This window comes from Lepus europaeus, chromosome 8 (genome assembly GCF_033115175.1).
Source record: "Lepus europaeus isolate LE1 chromosome 8, mLepTim1.pri, whole genome shotgun sequence".
NCBI lineage: Eukaryota > Metazoa > Chordata > Mammalia > Lagomorpha > Leporidae > Lepus > Lepus europaeus.
In genome coordinates this window covers 114,893,821-114,913,882 of record NC_084834.1, presented here as the reverse complement: position 1 = coordinate 114,913,882, position 20,062 = coordinate 114,893,821, and the positions used below count along the sequence as shown (strand labels likewise).

The 20,062-nt window shown below is 39.2% G+C and overlaps 1 protein-coding gene across 18 annotated transcripts in view; it reads left to right on the top strand.

The window, feature by feature from the left end:
* Positions 1–20,062, top strand: part of ADGRL3 (adhesion G protein-coupled receptor L3) — a 486,726-nt gene that overhangs the window by 410,105 nt on the left and 56,559 nt on the right. For all 18 annotated transcript variants that reach the window (XM_062199279.1, XM_062199284.1, XM_062199276.1 and 15 more), the window contains one exon: positions 895–986. In XM_062199279.1, coding sequence (XP_062055263.1) covers positions 895–986 — 92 coding nt within the window. The remainder of the gene's footprint in view (positions 1–894; positions 987–20,062) is intronic.

Here is a 20,062-nt window from a genome sequence, read left to right as displayed (position 1 = left end):
ACGGATGACAGGGACCAAGCACTTGGGTCATGTTCCACTGCTCTCCCAGGTGCATTAGCAGGGAGCTGGATTGGAAAGTTGAGCAGCCAGGGCTCAAACCACACCCATATTAGATGCCAGTGTTACAGGCAGCAGCTTTACCCACCTCTCCTCAAAGCCAGTCCCTCATTGCAGCTTTAAAGTGGGTGGTCATAGTTTCTACCCATGCTGAACTGTGGAATGTTCAAACCATTCAAGTGGTAAATTCACTCTGTAGTTTTTCTGCACAGTTTACATATATGTTATATAAGGAACTTACATTAGAGCCTTTTGCTTTGTTTTGTTTAAAATCTTGTGCTTTTCCTGCTTCCAGGGATTAAGCAGTATAATTGAGGGTTCTCTTTACTTTAATCCTTTGTTGTAGCATCGTAATTTAACCATGTTTTATTACCTTTTGGAGCTAGCTATTCAGAAAATAATTTTTGTATCTCTGTGTTTGTAATGTAGGATTTAAAAATGTATCCCTAAATAATAAACGTGGAGCTGTGTTCAGAGTATAGAAGCAGGAACATACTCCAAATAATCATTAGTTGTTTTTTCTGTTTGTTTAGGTTTGGTTTTCAGTTTTTTAAAGTGTACACTGGGCTTCGACTGCTTTCATGATTTTCCCCAGCACCATTGCAACAGCTGCAGATTGTGTGTTAGTGTGTGTTTGGCATCGTGGTGCTTTGTAACTCTAGGGTATCCCAAGTCAATAAACTGGCTTCTTGCCTTTACTAAAATGCTAATCTATGATCCAATTCTTTTGTAAGTGCAGAGAGAACAAATTTCCCAGAACAATTCATCTGCAACAGAATAGACTTGCTTCGCTTCCATTCCAGTTATGCTAAGTAACACTACCTTTTTGCTTTCCAGCTTAATGTGATCTTCCTTGGGATTGCTTTGTATAAAATGTTTCATCATACTGCCATACTGAAGCCTGAATCTGGCTGTCTTGATAATATCAAGTAAGTAGTTTTTATTTTTATTTTCTACAGGTCGCCTTACATTTGTTCTCTAAACTTTATTGTATCAAATCTTATGACAAAATGATAAAGGACATCAGTGTATTATCATTGCAGAATAAGATCATTTATCAACCATTGAGGTAACTTGATTTGTTTGCAAACAAGTGAAAGGAAATTCAATCTTCAAAGATACTTTATTCCCTAAAACCCCAAATTAAAATAGAAGTTTTTCATGTCTATATTCATTTTGTCCTGAAAACTAATATAGAGTTGCTGGAGCGATTCTATCACATCCTCCCCCTCCTCTGCCTCCACCAGCCCCACTCTGAATCTCCTGCCATGAGAGCAATGTGACCAGAGCCAGATCATGGTACCTACAGATCCCAGAAGGGATATTTTACACCTAAGGGGAGGAACTGTGAAAGCATGGAGGCGTTCTATAGGAGCTCTCCTGTCCTATGGAGCAACAGAGACCTCCCCAGTGTTAAGCAATGCGCTTTGTCCTTACTTGAAATGCTTAGGGCAGGAAGTGTTTCAGATTTTGAAGTTTTTTCAGATCTTCAAATAGTTACATAGACTTGTAATTGAATATCCCTAATTCAAAAATCTGAAATCTGAAATGCTCTGAAATCCAAAGCTTTTGGAACGTCTATGTGATTCTCAAAAAGTTTCACGTTTTGAAGCTTTTCAAATTAGGGATGCTCAGCTTGTGCCTTGGAGGGAATATCCAGCTCTCAGTTTGTTAAAATATTAGCAGAGCCTCCCACGTGGTAAATCTCTGGCAGTGCCTCTCCAGTGAGCCAGCCACCTTTCACCTTTCAAAGTTTGTTCTTTAACCCAGGTTCCATTTTCCTATGTTCAGAAAGGCCTAACCTGGCAGAGAGAAAAAAAATAGTCACATTACTTTTCAACACTAGTAATGCTTCCTTTACACACACACACATACACACAGATATTTTACATTTTCTGAAAATAATAGTAGAGACCCTTGGTAAAGCCAAAAAAGTTGTTTACCATGACATTTGAAAATGATAGTAATGTTGAGATGCATGTTAGTCAATATATACGACATATAACATTGCATTTTCATACAAGTTGCCAATGTTAACTTGACTAAATGTGTTTTTTTTAATGTTCTTCTAGAAGTTTCATGAGATCACATGTGCTATGGATGTTCTTTAACTACTTCAGATAGCAGCCAGATCACCCATTTTCCAAATTATATTCACTCCTATCCAGTTCCTGGCCCACAGTAGCCCCTCAATAAATGCCAACAGTATTACAGTGATGCAATGAAGACTTAAGTGAGAAAGGGCCACTGACATTAAGGAGTTAACTTGATTGAAGTAATCACTCATTTAAGTTAACTGAAAAGAATAGCCAATAACTTAGAAAAATAAAAATACCATAGAATACACTGGGAATTTTCTACTATGAATAATAGCTTTTGTGATTCTTGATGTTACTTAGTTGAGCTAGTAGTCGCTGTGTTACTGAATTAACCACAACAAAACTGTCATTCCAAAATATAGTTAACTCCTCAGGCTGTTCATTTCTGACAAAATTGAATTTTGAAAAAGTAAATAGGCACATAAAATATATGTTTCTTCCTCATTTCCCACTCATACTCATGTTAGTATAAGTTACATCTTTGTACCTATTATTCCATAGTATAAAATACAAGTAATACTTCTCATCACAGCAGTGACTAAAATGTTGGTATTTATATAATATCTTCTACAAGGTTAATACTTAGAAAAAAGCTTCACTCTTATTTGTCAAGTATAATTTTTTAGCAATCTCTTAACTTTTTTATCCAACTCAACATTTTCCTGCCTTTAGCTTTGAAATTGGTACAATTTTTTTTTTTGTGGTTCCCTGTCCAGATGTATTTCTTCTATAGGTAATATGGATGAATATGATATTACTGTTTAGAAAAACAGTAAAACTCACAAGAACCAATAATTAATTACAGTTAGCAGCATTGATGGCATCAAGTTTTTTATTCCAATGCAAAAAGAAACCTTAGTAAGAAAATCTTTATTTGAATTCTAGCTAAATTGCTTGTATATGTGATAGCCTTTGGAAAGTGACAGTCTCCCTTTCTGCTTTCAAGTGGGTTCAGTGTGAGGTATTCCTCATCAAATGAGCAGAGTGATATAGACAGCTTTTGCTGTTTTTTTTTTTTTTTAAAGATTTATTTTGTTTGAAAGGCAAAATGACAGAAAGGAAGACCGACAGAGACAGAGAGGGAGAAAGAGAGAGAGATCTTCCATCTACTATTTGCCTCCCCAAATGCCTGCAACAGCCAGTGCTGGGCCAGGACAAAGCCAGGAGTATGGAACTCCATCAGGGTCTTCCACATGAGTGGCAGGGGCCCGAGCACTTTGGCCATCTTCAGCTGGTTTTTCCAGGCTCATTAGCAGAGAGTTGAGCCAGAAGCAAACCAACTGAGGCTCAAACCAGTGCTCCAGTATGGGATGCTGCTGTCACAGCATCCATAACACTGGCCTCTGATACTTTTTTTAAAAAAAAATTCCCTAAGGAAGTAGAGAAACTGGGTGGTGGTTAGAGTATAGAGAGGATGACCTGGAGAAGGGAGAAGCATGGATATGGCTGAGCTGTTGGCAAAGAACCAGTGGAAGATTGAAAATATTGGAAGGTGGAATTATAATCATGACCTGGGGAAGTGTGGGAAAGTGTAGGGAAGGCAAAAGTGCAGAGCAGTAGCTAAGCATTTCCACTCCATCAGATTCAAGGAAGGACATTCTTCCACTGAGATAGAGCAAGCTAAGGAAAAGGATCGTTTTCACTGAGACTGGATGTAATAAACTAGAATGGCTGTGATACAGATATGCTAGAATATGCAGAGCAGGGGAGTGAATTGAAGGATTTCTACCCACTCACCTCAGTGAGGTAGGCAAGGTGGTCTTCTGCAGGCTAAGGAGCATGCTGAAGAGGGATCTGAGAAAGACATCTCCAGAAGATATTTCTTAGAACTTTCCAGAATCTGAAGCAAAGTTTGTTTTGTTTAAGAGATGTTATGTTTTAAGAAGTGGTTTGAAAGGGCTCAGTAGGCCATAATAGATTAAAAAGGAAGTATTTAGGAAAAATAATAATTTTGAACATCAAGCAAAACAAAGTCTGGCACTAATTCTTCTTTAACAAAATTAAGCATCTGTACAAAAATGTGTTTTGAGGTGGTATGGATATTGGGTTAGTGTTTGTGTTAAAGATTTAAGCTTCATTATTTTAGAAAGATTTTTTTCAGTTCAGGGTGGAGCTGCATAAAAGTTAATATCTAGGGGGAGGTTGTTTTGGTTGTTGTTGGTTTTGCATTTTTTTTTTTTTTTGGCATGAATTTTTGTAAAGTGGTGAACCACATGGCTGCTTTACTTGATATGTTAAGAAAAAGCCACCACATAAAACCTTTTGGTAGTCAGTGTCTTTCAAAAACCATCCTTTCACTAATCGAATATTTGTTGCTTTTAGTATTCATGTTCTTTCACACATATCTGTCTCCCCCACCTCAAATGCGCTGGCTTTGCCCCACACTCAAGCTATTATGCCCCGGAAGCTGCCACCACCTGCAGCATCACCACAGTGCCCTCCTCACTTCCCTACACACTGACTCCTGCCCTGGCCACCCCCAGCTGAGGAAGTCTCTTGGAGAGCTGGATCTGACCATGCAAGTCCCGTGGGTAAAACTCCAGGAGTCCTCTTTTTTTTTTTTCCTTTTCCCATCAACTTTTTTTTTTTTAATTAAACTTTTATTTAATGAATATAAATTTCCAAAGTACAGCTTATGGGTTACAATGGCTTCCCCCTCCCAAAACTTTCCTCCCACCCACAACCCTCCCCCCTCCCGCTCCCTCTCCCCTTCCTATCACATCATGATTCATTTTCAATTCTCTTTATATGCAAAAGATCAGTTTTGTATATATTAGGTAACGATTTCAACAGTTTTCCCCCATATAGCAACACAAAGTGAAAAAAAATACTGTTGGAGTACTAGTTATAGCTTTAAATAAAAGTGTACAGCACATTAAAGACAGAGATCCTACATAATATTTTTTATAAATTAATTAATTTTCTATGCCATTTCCAATTTAACACCAGTTTTTTTTTTTTCATTTCCAATTATCTTTATATACAGAAGATCAATTCAGTATGTAATTAGTAAAGATCTCATCAGTTTGTACCCACACAGAAACACAAAGTGTAAAAATACTGTTTCAGTACTAGTTATAGCATCATTGCACATTAGACAACACATTAAGGACAGATCCCACATGGGATGTAAGTACACAGTGACTTCTGTTGCTGACTTAACAATTTGACACTCCTGTTCATGGCGTCAGTAATCTCCCTAGGCTCTAGTCATGAGTTGCCAGGGCTATGGAAGCCTTTAAAGTTCGCTGACTTTGATCTTGTTCTGGTAGGGTCACAGTCAAAGTGGAAGTTCTCTCCTCCCTTCAGAGAAAGGTACCTCCTTCTTTGATGGCCCCGTTCTTTCCATTGGGATCTCACTAACAGAGATCTTTCATTTAGGTCTTCTTCTTTTTTTCTTTTCCATGGTATCTTGGCTTTCCATGCCTACAATACTCTCATGGGCTCTTCATCCGGATCCGAATGCCTTAAGGGCTGATTCTGTGGCCAGAGTGTTGTTTAGGACATCTGCCATTCTATGAGTCTGCTGTGTATCCCACTTGCCATGTTGGATCTTTCTCTCCCTTTTTGATTCTATCAGTTAGTATTAGCAGCCACTTGTCTTGTTTGTGTGATCCCTTTGATTTTTAGACCTATCTAAGCCATCGAATGTGAACTGAAATTGATCACTTGGACTAGTGAGATGGCATTGGTACATGCCACCTTGATGGGATTGTATTGGAATCCTCTGGCACATTTCTAACTCCATCATTTGGGGCAAGACTGATTGTGCATGTCCCAAATTGTGCATCTCCTCCCTCTCTTTTTCCACTCTTAAATTTAACAGGGATCACTTTTCAGTTAAAATTAAACACCTAAGAATAATTGTGTGTTATTTACAGAGTTCAACCACTAGTACTAGAACAACAACAACAACAACAAATACTAAAAAGGATAAAGTATTACATTGTACATCTAGAGTCAGGACAAAAGCTGATCTGGTCATTGTTTCTTATAGTGTCCATTTCACTTCAACAGGTTTCCCCTTTGGTGCTCAGTTGTCGCCGATCAGGGAAAACAGATGATATTTGTCTCTTTGGGACTGGCTTAATTCACTCAGCATGATGTTTTCCAGATCCCTCCATCTTGTTTCAAGTGACTGGGTTTCATTGTTCCTTACTGCTGTATAGTATTCTATGGAGTACATGTCCCATAATTTCTTTATCCAGTCTACTGTTGATGGGCATTTGGGTTGGTTCCAGGTCTTAGCTATTGTGAATTGAGCTGCAATAAACATTAATGTGCAGATGGCTTTTTTATTAGCCAAATTAATTTCCTTTGGGTAAATTCCAAGGAGTGGGATGGCTGGGTTGTATGGTAGGGTTATGTTCAGGTTTCTGAGGAATCTCCAGACTGACTTCCATAGTGGCCTAACCAGTTTGCATTCCCACCAACAGAGGGTTAGTGTCCCTTTTTCCCCACATCCTCTACAGCATCTATTGTTAGTAGATTTCTGGATGTGAGCCATTCTCACCGGGGTGAGGTGAAACCTCATTGTGGTTTTGATTTGCATTTCTCTGATTGCTAGTGATCTTGAACATTTTTTCATGTGTCTGTTGGCCATTTGGATTTCCTCTTTTGAAAAATGTCTATTGAGGTCCTTGGCCCATCTCTTCAGTGGGTTGTTTGTTCTGTTGTTGTGGAGTTTCTTGATTTCTTTGTAGATTCTGGTTATCAACCCTTTATCTGTAGTATAGTTTGCAAATATTTTTTCCCATTCTGTCGGTTGCCTCTTCACTTTCCTGACTGTTTCTTTTGAAGTACAGAAACTTCTCAATTTGATGCAATCCCAAATGTTAATTTTGGTTTTGACTGCCTGTGCTCCTGGGGTCTTTTCCAAGAAGTCTTTGCCTGTACCTATATCTTGCAGGGTTTCTCCAATGCTCTCTAATAATTTGATGGTTTCGGGTCGTAGATTTAAGTCTTTAATCCATGTTGAGTGAATTTTTGTGTAAGGTGAAAGGTATGGTTCTTGCTTCAAGCTTCTGCACATGGAAATCCAATTTTCCCAGCACCATTTATTGAATAGGCTGTCCTTATTCCAGGGATTAGTTTTGGATCTTTGATCAAATATAAGTTGGCTGTAGATGTTTGGATTGATTTCTGGTGTTTCTATTCTGTTCCATTGGTCTATCCATCTGTTTCTGTACCAGTACCATGCTGTTTTGATAACAACTGCCCTGTAGTATGCCCTGAAATCTGGTATTGTGATGACTCCGGCTTTGTTTTTGTTGTACAAGATTGCTTTGGCTATTCGAGGTCTTCTGTGTCTCCATATGAATTTCAGCATCATTTTTTCCAGATCTGAGAAGAATGTCTTCGGTATCTTGATTGGTATTGCATTGAATGTATAAATTGCTTTTGGGAGAATAGACATTTTGATGATATTGATTCTTCCAATCCATGAGCATGGAAGATTTCTCCATTTTTTGGTATCCTCTTCTATTTCTTTCTGTAAGGTTTTGTAGTTTTCATCGTAGAGATCTTTAATGTCCTTGGTTAAGTTTATTCCAAGGTATTTGATTGTTTTTGTAGCTATTGTGAATGGGATTGATCTTAGCAGTTCTTCCTCAGCCGTGGCATTGCCTGTGTATACAAAGGCTGTTGATTTTATATCCTGCTACTTTGCCAAACTCTTCGATGAGTTCCAGTAGTCTCTTAGTAGAGTTTTTTGTGTCCCCTAAATGAAGAATCATATCATCTGCAAAGAGGGATAGTTTGAGTTCTTCCTTTCCAATTTGTATCCCTTTAATTTCTTTTTCTTGCCTAATAGCTCTGGCCAAAACTTCCAGAACTATATTGAATAGCAGTGGTGAAAGTGGGCATCCCTGTCTGGTACCAGATCTCAGCAGAAATGCTTCCAACTTTTCCCCATTCAATAGGATGTTGGCCGTGGGTTTTTCATATATTGCTTTGATTGTATTGAGGAATGTTCCTTCCATACCCAGTTTGCTTAGAGTTTTCATCATGAAAGGGTGTTGTATTTTATCAAATGCTTTCTCTGCGTCTATTGAGAGAATCATATGGTTTTTCTTCTGCAGTCTGTTAATGTAGTGTATTACGTTGATTGTTTTGCGGACGTTGAACCATCCTTGCATACCAGGGATAAATCCCACTTGGTCTGGGTGGATGATCTTTCTGATGTGTTGTTGCATTCTATTGGCCCGAATTTTATTGAGTATTTTTGCATCTATGTTCATCAGGGATATTGGTCTGTAATTCTCTTTCAATGCTGCATCTTTTTCCGGCTTAGGAATTAAGGTGATGCTGGCTTCATAGAAAGAATTTGGGAGGATTCCCTCTTTTTCGATTGTTCTGAATAGTTTGAGAAGAATTGGAGTTAGTTCTTCTCTAAATGTCTGGTAGAACTCAGCAGTGAATCCATCTGGTCCTGGGCTTTTCTTTGTTGGGAGGGCCTTTATTACTGTTTCAACTTCTGTCTCAGTTATGGGTCTGTTTAGGTTTTCTATGTCTTCCTGGCTCAATTTAGGTAGGTTGTATGTGTCCAAGAATCTGTCCATTTCTGATAGATTTCCCTGTTTGCTGGCATACAAGTCCTTGTAGTAATTTCTGATGATTCTTTTTATTTCTGTGGTGTCTGTTGTTATGTTTCCTTTTTCATCTCTGATCCTATTGATTTGGGTCTTTTCTCTTCTTTTTTTAGTGAGTTGGGCCAATGGGGTGTCAATTTTGTTTATTTTTTCAAAAAACCAGCTCCTTGTTTGGCTGATTTTTTGTAATGTTTTTTTGGATTCAATCCTGTTGATTTCTTCTTTGATTTTAATTATTTCCCTTCTTCTACTGGGTTTGGGTTTGGTTTGCTGCAGATTTTCTAGATCCTTGAGATGACTTGAAAGCTCATCTATTTGGTGCCTCTCCAATTTCTTGATGTAGGCACCTATTGATATAAATTTTCCTCTTAACACTGCTTTTGTTGTATCCCATAGGTTTTGGTATGTTGTGCTGTTATCCTCATTTACTTCCAGAAAATTTTTGATTTCTCTTTTAATTTCTTCTATGACCCATTGTTCATTCAGGAGCATGTTGTTCAATCTCCATGTGTTTGCACGTGCTCTGGGGATTCCCGAGTTGCTAATTTCCAATTTCATTCCTTTGTGGTCTGAGAAGCTGCATGGTATGATTCTAATTCTTTTGAATTTGCTGAGACTTGTTTTATGGCCTAGTATGTGGTCAATCCTAGAGAAGGTTCCATATACTGCTGAGAAGAATGTAAAGTCCTTAGATGTAGGATGAAATGTTCTGTAGATATCTGTTAGATGCATTTGGGCTATAGTGTCATTTAAATCTGCTGTCTCCTTGTTGATCTTCTGTCCTGTTGATCTGTCTATCTCTGAGAGTGGAGTATTGAAGTCCCCCAGTACTATTGTATTGGGGTCTAAGTCTCCCTTTAAGTCCCTTAACAAGTCTTTTAAATAAGCTGGTGCCCTGTGATTAGGTGCATATACATTGATAATTGTTATATCTTCCTGTTGAATGGATCCCTTAATCATTAAATAGTGCCCCTCTTTGTCTCTCCTGACAGTTTTTGTGGTAAAGTTTATGTTGTCCGATATTAAGATGGCTACGCCCGCTCTTTTTTCATTTCTGTTGGCATGGTATATCTTTTTCCAGCCTTTCACTTTCAGTCTGTATGGATCATTGTTGGAAAGATGAGTTTCTTGTAAGCAGCAAAAAGATGGGTTTTGTTCCTTAACCCAATCAGCCAATCGGTGTCTTTTAACTGGACAGTTCAGGCCATTAACATTCAATGTGACTATTGAGAAGGAGTAACTTTGCCCTGCCATTTGCCAAAGATATTTTCTAATATCTGGTTTGAGATTCCTGTGATCTTTTGCTGTGAGGTTTCCTTCCTTTACCTTCCTTCATATTGGTTACCGTGTTTCTGTGTTTCTGTATGTAACACATCTTTAAGCATCTTTTGCAGGGCTGGACGAGTGGCAACAAATTCTTTCAATGTCTGTTTGCTGTGAAAGGTCTTTATTTCACCTTCATTCACAAATGAGAGCTTTGCAGGATATAATATTCTGGGCTGGCAGTTTTTCTCTCTTAGTACCTGGGCTATATCTCGCCATTCTCTCCTGGCTTGTAGGGTTTCTGATGAGAAGTCAGCTGTAAGTCTAATTGGAGATCCTCTGAGAGTAATCTGGCGTTTCTCTCTTGCACATTTTAGGATCTTTTCTTTGTGTTTCACTGTGGTGAATTTGATTACGACGTGTCGTGGTGAGGATCTCTTTTGATCATGTTTATTAGGGTTTCTATGAGCTTCCTGTACTAGGATGCCTCTGTCCTTCTCCAAACCTGGGAAGTTTTCTGCTAGTATCTCACTAAAAATGCCTTCTAATCCTTTCTCCGTCTCCATGCCTTCAGGAACTCCTAGAACCTGAATGTTGGGTTTTTTAATAGTATCCTGTAGATTCCTGACAGTATTTTTTAGATTTCTAATTTCTTCTTCTTTTCTTTGACTTGACTGTTTCCTTTCCTGTTCTCTGTCTTCTAATTCCGATATTCTCTCTTCTGCTTCACCCATTCTGTTTTTAAGGCTCTCTAATGTGTTTGCCATTTGATCTATTGAGTTCTTCATTTCATTGTGGTTTTTTGTCACTATCTCAGTTTCTTGTTCTACTAGTTGTTTCATTTCATTTTGATTTCTCCTTAATATTTCATTTTCACGGGAGAGATTTTCTATCTTGTCCATTAAGGATTTCTGTAGTTCAAGAATTTGTTTTTGAGAACTTCTTAATGTTCTTATCAATTTTTTGAGATCTGCTTCTTGCATTTCCTCTATCTCTTCATCTTCATAATCTTGCATTGGCGTGTCTTTCTCATTTGGGGGCCTCATAGTGTTTTCCTTGCTCTTGTTACCTCGGCTTCTATGTTTGTTGTTTGGCATGTTGGAGATAATTTATGGTGTTTTTTTTTTTTTTTTTTTGACTCAGTTGGGAGTGGAGTTGAGGGTAGTTGAAATCTGGCCTCTGTGAGTATTCGTTTGATCTACCCCTGGGACCACACAAAGAGTTTATGCAGCCCTCAATGTGTTCTCGAATTTTGCTAAAGTTACTACGTTTGGCTGCGCTTTACATATGTAAAATCTCGGTGCTCTTTGTTTTGCTTGGTGAGTGAAGGGAGAGGCCTCTGTTTCCCCCTCCCCCAATGTCTCGGGTTTCTGAGGTCTTACCCTCCTCTGTTGGTTCCCGCGCTGGCAAGATTGTGTGGCTCCTCTCCCGCCGCTCAGCTCGTCTCCCACCGCTCGGCTCCTCTCCCGCCGCTCGGCTCGTCTCCCGCTGCTCGGCTCCTCTCCCGCCGCTCGGCTCGTCTCCCGCCGCTCGGATCATCTCCCGCGGTTGGTTTTCCACGCGGTGGGCTCCCTGCAGGTCGTCTGTGTCACATCCACTGGATCCGGAAGCGTTTCCTCTGCAGTTTTTTTCTTGAGTCTTTTCCTGAGGCTACAGTAATTCCACTTTTATGAAACTTTATTTTCCCAAACTACGGCGCACGTCCTCACTATCCGCCATCTTGGCTCCGCCCCAGGAGTCCTCTTGCTCTTCAGCCAGAGCTGCTGCTGCTGCCAGAGATCTCTCCTCCTCGCTTTGCCCTCCCCTTCCTTTGGCCTCACACCATGCCTGGTGCCCCCAGGGCATCCCAGAAGGGCTCTCTGTGGCCTCAGATCTCATCTCTGCTGTCTCTGATCAGGCTGACTCCTATATACCCCGGTTCCTTTCATTATCACTTTATTACTTGAAAAATACGTAGTTTTTCATTCCAAATTTACCTCAGCATCATCATAATAAGCCCTCTTTGCTGTTAATACAGAACATTTATTTTGTGGCTGTTTACTAGTTAATACTCCAGGAAAAAAATCATAAACAGTAGAGTGATGTACTATAGGTAATCTGATTACAGGAGAAATAAGATACGCCAATTCTTAGACTTAACTAAAAAAGTAATTAGAATTAAATAACTCATGTCTGCTTATTGCTTGCTTACTTGTCACTTGTCTCTTTTTCTTCAAAATCGGCAATTACACATAAGAAAGAAGTAATACCAATCATTTCAATTTTCTGGTTGAGTTTCTGACAGATTAAAATTGCAGCTGACAGTAATTGTAGTAAAAATCCAACCTAACTTTTAAAATAATCCACATAAATATGATTAAAACTATTAGTGAACTGTTGCCAGCACAAAATTAACTTATAATATGTAAAGCCTTAATTTTTGAGGAGCTTTTAGTGTACCCTTGACGTTTACCTTCAAAATTGAAATTGATGGTTTCTGTAATCACCCACTTGTTCTATTGAAAAATATTTCATAGCAGGTTGTTTTCAAAATAATGTGCTTAATAATATCATATATTATTTTGCAGAATAGAAAGAAAGTATTATTTCTTTTTGGAGCTTAGGAAAGAACACTACTTCGTATATGCAGGGAACAAGGAATCTGCCTGCTTTCTTTTCTGTTGCTTTTCCTCTTGACCTTTCCCATCAACAGACTTCCGCATTAGTCTTTTGTTTTTGCATAGTTTTCTGACCTCTGGTCTCTCTCCTTAACTTAGGTTTATATGAGTGGTGGATCCACAAACTTTTTGTTGTATGCAGGGGTGGGGAACTTTTTATCTTGCCCAAAGCCATTTTGATTTGTATATAATTCACATATCATACAAAATTACCAACTTAAAAATTGGCCTGCTATAGTTTATTGAATTTTGAATCCGGCCTGTGGTTGCCTCATCAGGGCCAGACCAGATGATTTTACAGTTCTTCCACAGCCCATGGACCAGACGTTCCCCACCCCTGGTTTTACTTTCCTCCCTTCTTCCCTATGCTGTTGCTAAGACATAAGGATAGAGAGGAGGAACAACCCGAGTGTGTCAGACCCAGTTGGTTTTGAATTTCTGTTAATTTCTCTAATGGTTCTATAACTTTGGAGAAGTGTCTGCATCAGGATTCTCTGTCTCTATTTCTTCTCCAAATTAGAATCATTCTATTTTGTACAGTTGTGTAATAATTGTTATCCTATGTGTAAGGCATACAGCATGTAGTTTGCTGCCCCTACAGGATGGGTTGGTTCCTTTTACCTATTGTGTGACTGCTAGTTTTGATTATGTCTTCCACTGGTAACGCTTTGCCCAGTCTACATCCAAACCCCCTTAGAATGTGACTGGCTTTGTTTACCATCTGGTGTCATTAAGAATTATGTGTGAACTGATCTTTTCATTTTTTAAGCCAAACCGATCCTATTATGAAAGAGTTGGCTCCAGGGGTAGTATGCTCATCTGATTAATACATAGGAAGTTCTGTAGTCAGTTCTGGAGGGAAATATAAATGTGTCCTCACCAAGCTTGGACACCTGCCATAGGTAAAGAAACTTAAGGCTTCCGGATAGCTGCAGGGACAAATGGAGAATTGTTCTGCCTTACCAGGAGCCATAATAACTCATTCTTTCTCTTAAGAAGGTCACCTGTATTTAAGAACTGTATTTCTAAATATTAGTGTGAACAATTAAGTCAGCTTGATTAGTATTAAATTCATACTTTATGGAGTTAAACGTGGTTGGGTTTCTAAAAAGTGAAAGTGCAGCAGAGCGACTGTGGAACATGAACTGTGCGTTTCTCTATGAAAAGAACAAAACCTAGAGATGGAATTTTGGATCTTTTTACCATATGGAAATGTTCACTGTTTCAGGGGAAAGCCATTACACATGCACATGTATACTGAAAAATCACATACTACCCTAAACATATGTATAATTTTTAAATATCTGTTAAAGTTTTTTTACATAGAAGAAAAAAAAGGAAGAAATAGGAAACAAAATTTATGGTAGAAAAACAAATTGATGTTGTCTCAAAAATACAATATCAAGAGCTTTTTTAAAAAGATTTATTTTTTTTATTGAAAGTCAGAATTACACACAAAGAGAAGGATAGGCAGAGAGAGAGGTCTTCCATCTGCTGGTTCACTCCCCAATTGGCCTCAACGGCTGGAGCTGCACCAATCCAAAGCCAGGAGCCAGGAGCTTCCTCTGGGTCTTCCCAAGCATGTCCAGGAGCCCAAGGACTTGGGCCATCTTGAACTGCTTTCCCAGGCCACAGCAGAGAGCTGGATCGGAAGTGGAACAGCCGGTTCTCGAAACGGCACCCATATGGGATGCTGGCACTGCGGGCGACAGCTTTACCCACTGCGCTATAGCACTGGCCCCAAGAATATTTTAATCATTATATTTTACCCCCAATTAATATAGCCTATATATTAAAATATAAATATATAGCCTTCTTTTCAAAATTATTTCATCTTGACACTGTAGTTAGAACAATAAAGGTAGAGTAGGGTAGGAAGTATCACTGTGTTCCTAAATCTGTATATATGAAATACATGAAACCTGTATAACTTAAATAAAATTAAAAAAAAATTAAAGGTAGACCACTGGATTTGGGTATGTGTTGGAAGTAACAGAAAGAGAGGAACAGAGATAATGCCAAGGTTTTTGGCATGAATATTGGAAAGATTAAACTGTCATGTATTGACCTGGGTATAATATAGAGAGAGCAGGTTTAATAGACTAGAAATGAAGTTTTGTGTCTTAAAGATATTAAGTATGTTTACTAACCATGTATTAAAAACCAGTAACAGCAATAAGAACAAAAGAGTAAATCTGAGTTGTGTTTAGTGAAAATGTTTATCAATACCAAAGTTTTCTGGATGAGTTTTGAGAATATTTTTAGAGCTTTCCCATTCTTCCCAAAATATTAGCCACTGATAAAAATATTAAAACATTGCTTCGGACTTTTGAAAAGGAACCTCAAAAATTGTCCATGCAAACTGTAAAAAAGTAACTTATATCTCCATACAACAGTTATAATTATTATAAACATTTAGAGAGCCTGTGTTTAAAATCTGTCACCTCTTATAAGGATTAATAGGTAAACATGATACAATGAACCTACATTTTACCAAATTTTTTAAAAATTTTTATTTAGTAAATATAATTTCCAAAGTACAGTTTATGGATTACAATGGCTTCCCCCCCTCCATAACTTCCCTCCCACCTGCAACCCTCCCATCTCTCGCTCCCTCTCCCATTCCATTCACATCAAGATTCATTTTCAATTATCTTTATATACAGAGGATCGATCTAGTATATATTAAGTAAAAATTTCATCAGCTTGAACCCACACAGAAAATAAAGTGTAAAATACTGTTTGAGTACTAGTTATAGCATTAATTCACATTGGACAACACATTAAGGACAGAGTAAGTACATAGTGACTCCTATTGTTGACTTAACAAATTGACACTCTTGTTTATGGCATCAGTAATCTCCCTAGGCTCTAGTCATGAGTTTCCAAGGCTATGGAAGCCTTTTGAGTTCGCCGACTTCGATCTTATTCAGACAAGGTCATAGTCAAAGTGGAAGTTCTCTCCTCCCTTCAGAGAAAGGTACCTCCTTCTTTGATGGCCCATTCTTTCCACTGGGATCTCACTCGCAGAGATTTTTCATTTAGGTTGTTTTTTTTTGTTTGTTTGTTTGTTTGTTTGTTTGTTTTTTGCCAGAGTGTCTTGGCTTTCCATGCTTAAAATACTCTCATGGGCTCTTCAGCCAGATCCAAATGCCTTAAGGGCGGATTCTGTGGCCAGAGTGTTGTTTAGGACATCTGCCATTCTATGAGTCTGCTGTGTATCCCACTTCCCATGTTGGATTGCTCTCCCTTTTTTATTCTATCAGTTAGTATTCGCAGATACTAGTCTTGTTTGTGTGATCCCTTTGACTCTTAGACTTATCAGTGTGATCAATTGTGAACTGAAATTGATCACTTGGACTAGTGAGATGGCATTGGTACATGCCACCTTGATGGGATTGTATTGGAATCCTCTGGCACGTTTCTAACTCCACCATTTGGGGCAAGTCCGATTGAGCATGTCCCAAATTGTACATCTCCTCCCTCTCTTTTTCCCACTCTTATATTTAACAGGGATCACTTTTCAGTTAAATTTCAACACCAAAGAATAAATGTGTGTTAATTACAGAGTTCAACCAATAGTATTAAGTAGACCAAAAAAAAAAAAATACTAAAAAGGATAAATTGTACATCAACAGTCAGGACAAGGGCTGATCAAGTCACTGTTTCTCATAGTGTCCCTTTCACCAAATTTTTTTTTTAAATTTATTTTTATTTATTTGGGAGGCAGAGTTTTAGAGAGAGGGAGGGAGGGAGGGGGAGGGAGAGAGAGATTGAGAGAGAGAGAGAGAGAGAGAGAGACTTCCATCCACTGGTTCACTCCTCAAATGGTCCCAATGGCCAGAGCTGAGCCTATCTGAAGCCAGGAGCCAGGAGCATCTTTTAGGTCTCCCATGGAGTGAGGAGTCCAAGCACTTGATCTGTCTTCTATTGCTTTCCCAGACACATTAGAAGGGAGCTGGTTCAGAAGAGGAGCAGCCGGTACTTGAATCGGCACCCATATGGGATCCTGGCACTGCAGGTGGAGTCATAACCTACTACACCACAGCTCCTGCCTCACATTTTACCCAATTTTTAAAAAATATTTATTTATTTATTTAAAAGTTAGAGTTACACAGAGAAAGGAGAGGCAGAGAGAGAGAGAGAGAGAGAGAGAGAGAGAGAGAGAGAAGTCTTCCATCTGCTGGTTCACTCCCCAATTGGCCGCAATGGCCCAAGCTGTGCTGATCCAAAGCCAGGAGCAAGGAGCTTCTTCTGGGTCTCCCACGCAGGTGCAGGGGCCTAAGGACTTGGTCCATCTTGAACTGCTTTCCCAGGCCATAGCAGAGAGCTGGATTGGAAGTGAAGCAGCTGGATCTCAAACCGGCGTCCATATAGGATGCCGGTGCTTCAGGACAAGGCATTAACCCGCTGCTCCACAGCGCCAGCCCCACCAATTTTTTTTTATCAAATATATTGTCCAATGCTCAGGTGTACTATTAACACTTTAGCTCTTAAAATTGTTCAAAACCAGTAATAGATTTATTTCATGCATGTTAATAAGATATAACAGTTTTTAGATGAATTCTCTTGTGTTTCCTGGGTTCCTGTGTTGTCTTGGTCTGTGGCTGGATATCACTGGAGAGGAGCATAATAGTACCATAAATGTTGCCGGTGCACTAGATACTTGAGGAAAACAATCCAAACAATATTGTTAGAGCTATAGCCTTGCATATTGTCATGACACCACTAGATTTGTTGTAAACAAGCTAAGATCTTCCTAAAGCTGTAGTTAATCCTTTGCTGGTTGCCTTCACTTCAACATGTAACAGTTGCTTCTTTAAAACATGAATTTCACTGACTCAGTGATTCACAAAGCTATACATTCTGCAGGTGTTATCACACCGTGCATTGCAGGCTACAGCTTTAACTTTCTGCAGTAGAAAAGGGCTAATTTCTTTTTTAGGCATTTTTCTTAAAATGCTTTAACATTCCCATGTGATTGTTCAAGAAAACAGTGTTAATGTACAGCTGTATTCACTGTATTTCATAACTAGGAGCTGACATTTGAGAAAAACCATTTGAAGGATGATTGTCATGGGCACACTGAAACTCTTATGAGGATACCTTGGGATCAAATGATAATTTCACTTTTCCCCAAAATAATCAGGTTTCGACCAGCTATAGGAGAGTTCATTGCTGTCTCAGGATGAGAAAGCCTAAAAGCCTTGTAAGAGAAAAATATTTCTTAATAATGAAAACATAAAAATTAGCAGTTCCTTTGTTCTTTGTATTATAGGGCTTAGACTCACATGACCTTTGTATTCCACAAGAAAGGGGCAAGAGAAAGCTTCATAATTTAAATTAATGTGAAATGAGTAGCTGTTCATACAGCTATGGTCATCTCAAAATAGCAAGATGCCATACAGTGAAAGCAATCCGAGAATTACACAATTAAAGCACATTTTTTTCTGTATTTTCACTAATGTACTTTTTAGTGTAGGAATGTTGATTTGATTTTATCCCTAATTCTTCATGAATTTATTCAACAGTGAGAAATCATGTGATTTTAAATACGTTTTAAAGGGAAAAGTTCCAGAAGTGGCTGGTAAATAGTACATCAATTTTAAGAGAAAGGAATGGAGTGTCACTCCACAGTTTTTGTCATGAGGTACTGGGTGGCAAGTTGTGACTTCCAGGGTGTGGAAGGCTGTAGAGAGCGCAGTTCTTTACAATGCAAGTTGCTAGGCATCCTTGTGTGGGGTCCACAGGGTAAGGTGATGAAAACTAGAGACACAACTGGGAGTCCTCAGTGCATAAATGTGATTTATTGATTTATGCATTTATTGTTCATATTTTCTTTATTTTCAGGATTATTTTTATGTATCTTTATTAATTTTTTAAATAAGTTAACAGAGGGAGAAAGAAAAAGAGATCTTCCATCTGCTGGTTCACTCTCCAAAAGGCCATAACAGCTGGGGCTGGGCCATGCTGAAGCCATGAATGCCCTCCTGGTCTCCCATAGAGGTTGCGGGGGCCCAAGTACAAGCTTCCTTTGCCTTCCAAGGCAGGAAGCTCGACCAGAAGTGGAGCATCTGAGATCCAAACTGGCACTCTGACATGGAATGTCGGTGTCGCAAGCAGCAGCTTAATCCACTGCACCACGATGCTGGCCCCTCTTTATGGCTTTCCATAATGGCAGTGATCCTAACTTTTTAGTTATGGCAGCTCTATATTTCCTTTCAAAACATTGAAAAACCTGGGATAGTAGAAGTGGTATCTAAACAAGGGGGAGATAGGAGATGACTGTTTTCCTGCCAGACTGGTTTCTCTCAGTAGCCCCTGGAAAGTGTGTTTCTGTTGGGATGGTCGCTGCTGAGAAAACCAGTGCTTTCCAGCAGAGTGGACCAAATCATCGCACTGACGATTTGTGGAACATGAAATCCAGAGGCAGGTGGCTACAGAGTCGATTCAAACGCTCAATAATATCAGCAAGGACCTAAGCATCCAGAGTCTCTCATCCTCAGCATGTTGCTGTTGTCACTCACTGTGTCATTCTGTGGTCCAGAGATGACCCCCTTAGCTCCAAGCATCATATCCTTCAGCAGTTGGATTCAAAAGAAAGAAGGTATTTTAAAAATGTTCTCCTCAGGAGCCTTTCCTCATGGGCTTGCCTCCCATTTTCAGAGCCCCTTGACCTTTCCTGGCTGCAAGGGAGCCTGGGAACACAACGAGCTCTCCAAGGAGACTGTCTTAGATCCCTCTAGGGGGAACAGGACAGTCTGATTTGCAGAGCTCAGGGAAAGAGTCCAGTGTGATAAATGACCCATGTCCTAACATCCCATTCTGAAAAATACACCCTTAGAACAACTTGGAACATAAGGTGTGAATTTACAATTCTTTGATGTTTTCAGAGTTACATGTCAGGACTTAGCCCCTGGCTCTACCCATCTTCCCTCTCTTCTGACCCCCAAATCAACTTCATACGAAGTGGGGCCTCACACACAGGTGTATAGTCCCAACCACAAAACCAAACTCCTTAGACCTCTGCTACTACCAGCCACATCTTGGCTACTCCTCCAAACTAGGAATGTGGGTACAGGCTACAACCTTGAGAGAATGAGTCGATATAGGTTCTAATTTAAACCATTAAACTGTGTAAGCACTGAGAATAAACGCAGAAAATAAGAGGACCAGGGACCATAACTCTAAAGCCTTCTAACTTTAGAGATCTTGGAAGTCAAGAGCCTGGCAAATAGTCATTCACAAGGAAGCAGATGGTGAGCTAGGGAGAAGGTCAGATTCTGGGAGCTGTATGGATCAAGCCTTTCTAACAGGATGGGGACTTAGATTTGACCACTGGATTTAGTAACAAAGGGTTCCTTGGAGAACTTGACAAAAATTGACTAAGTGGAAT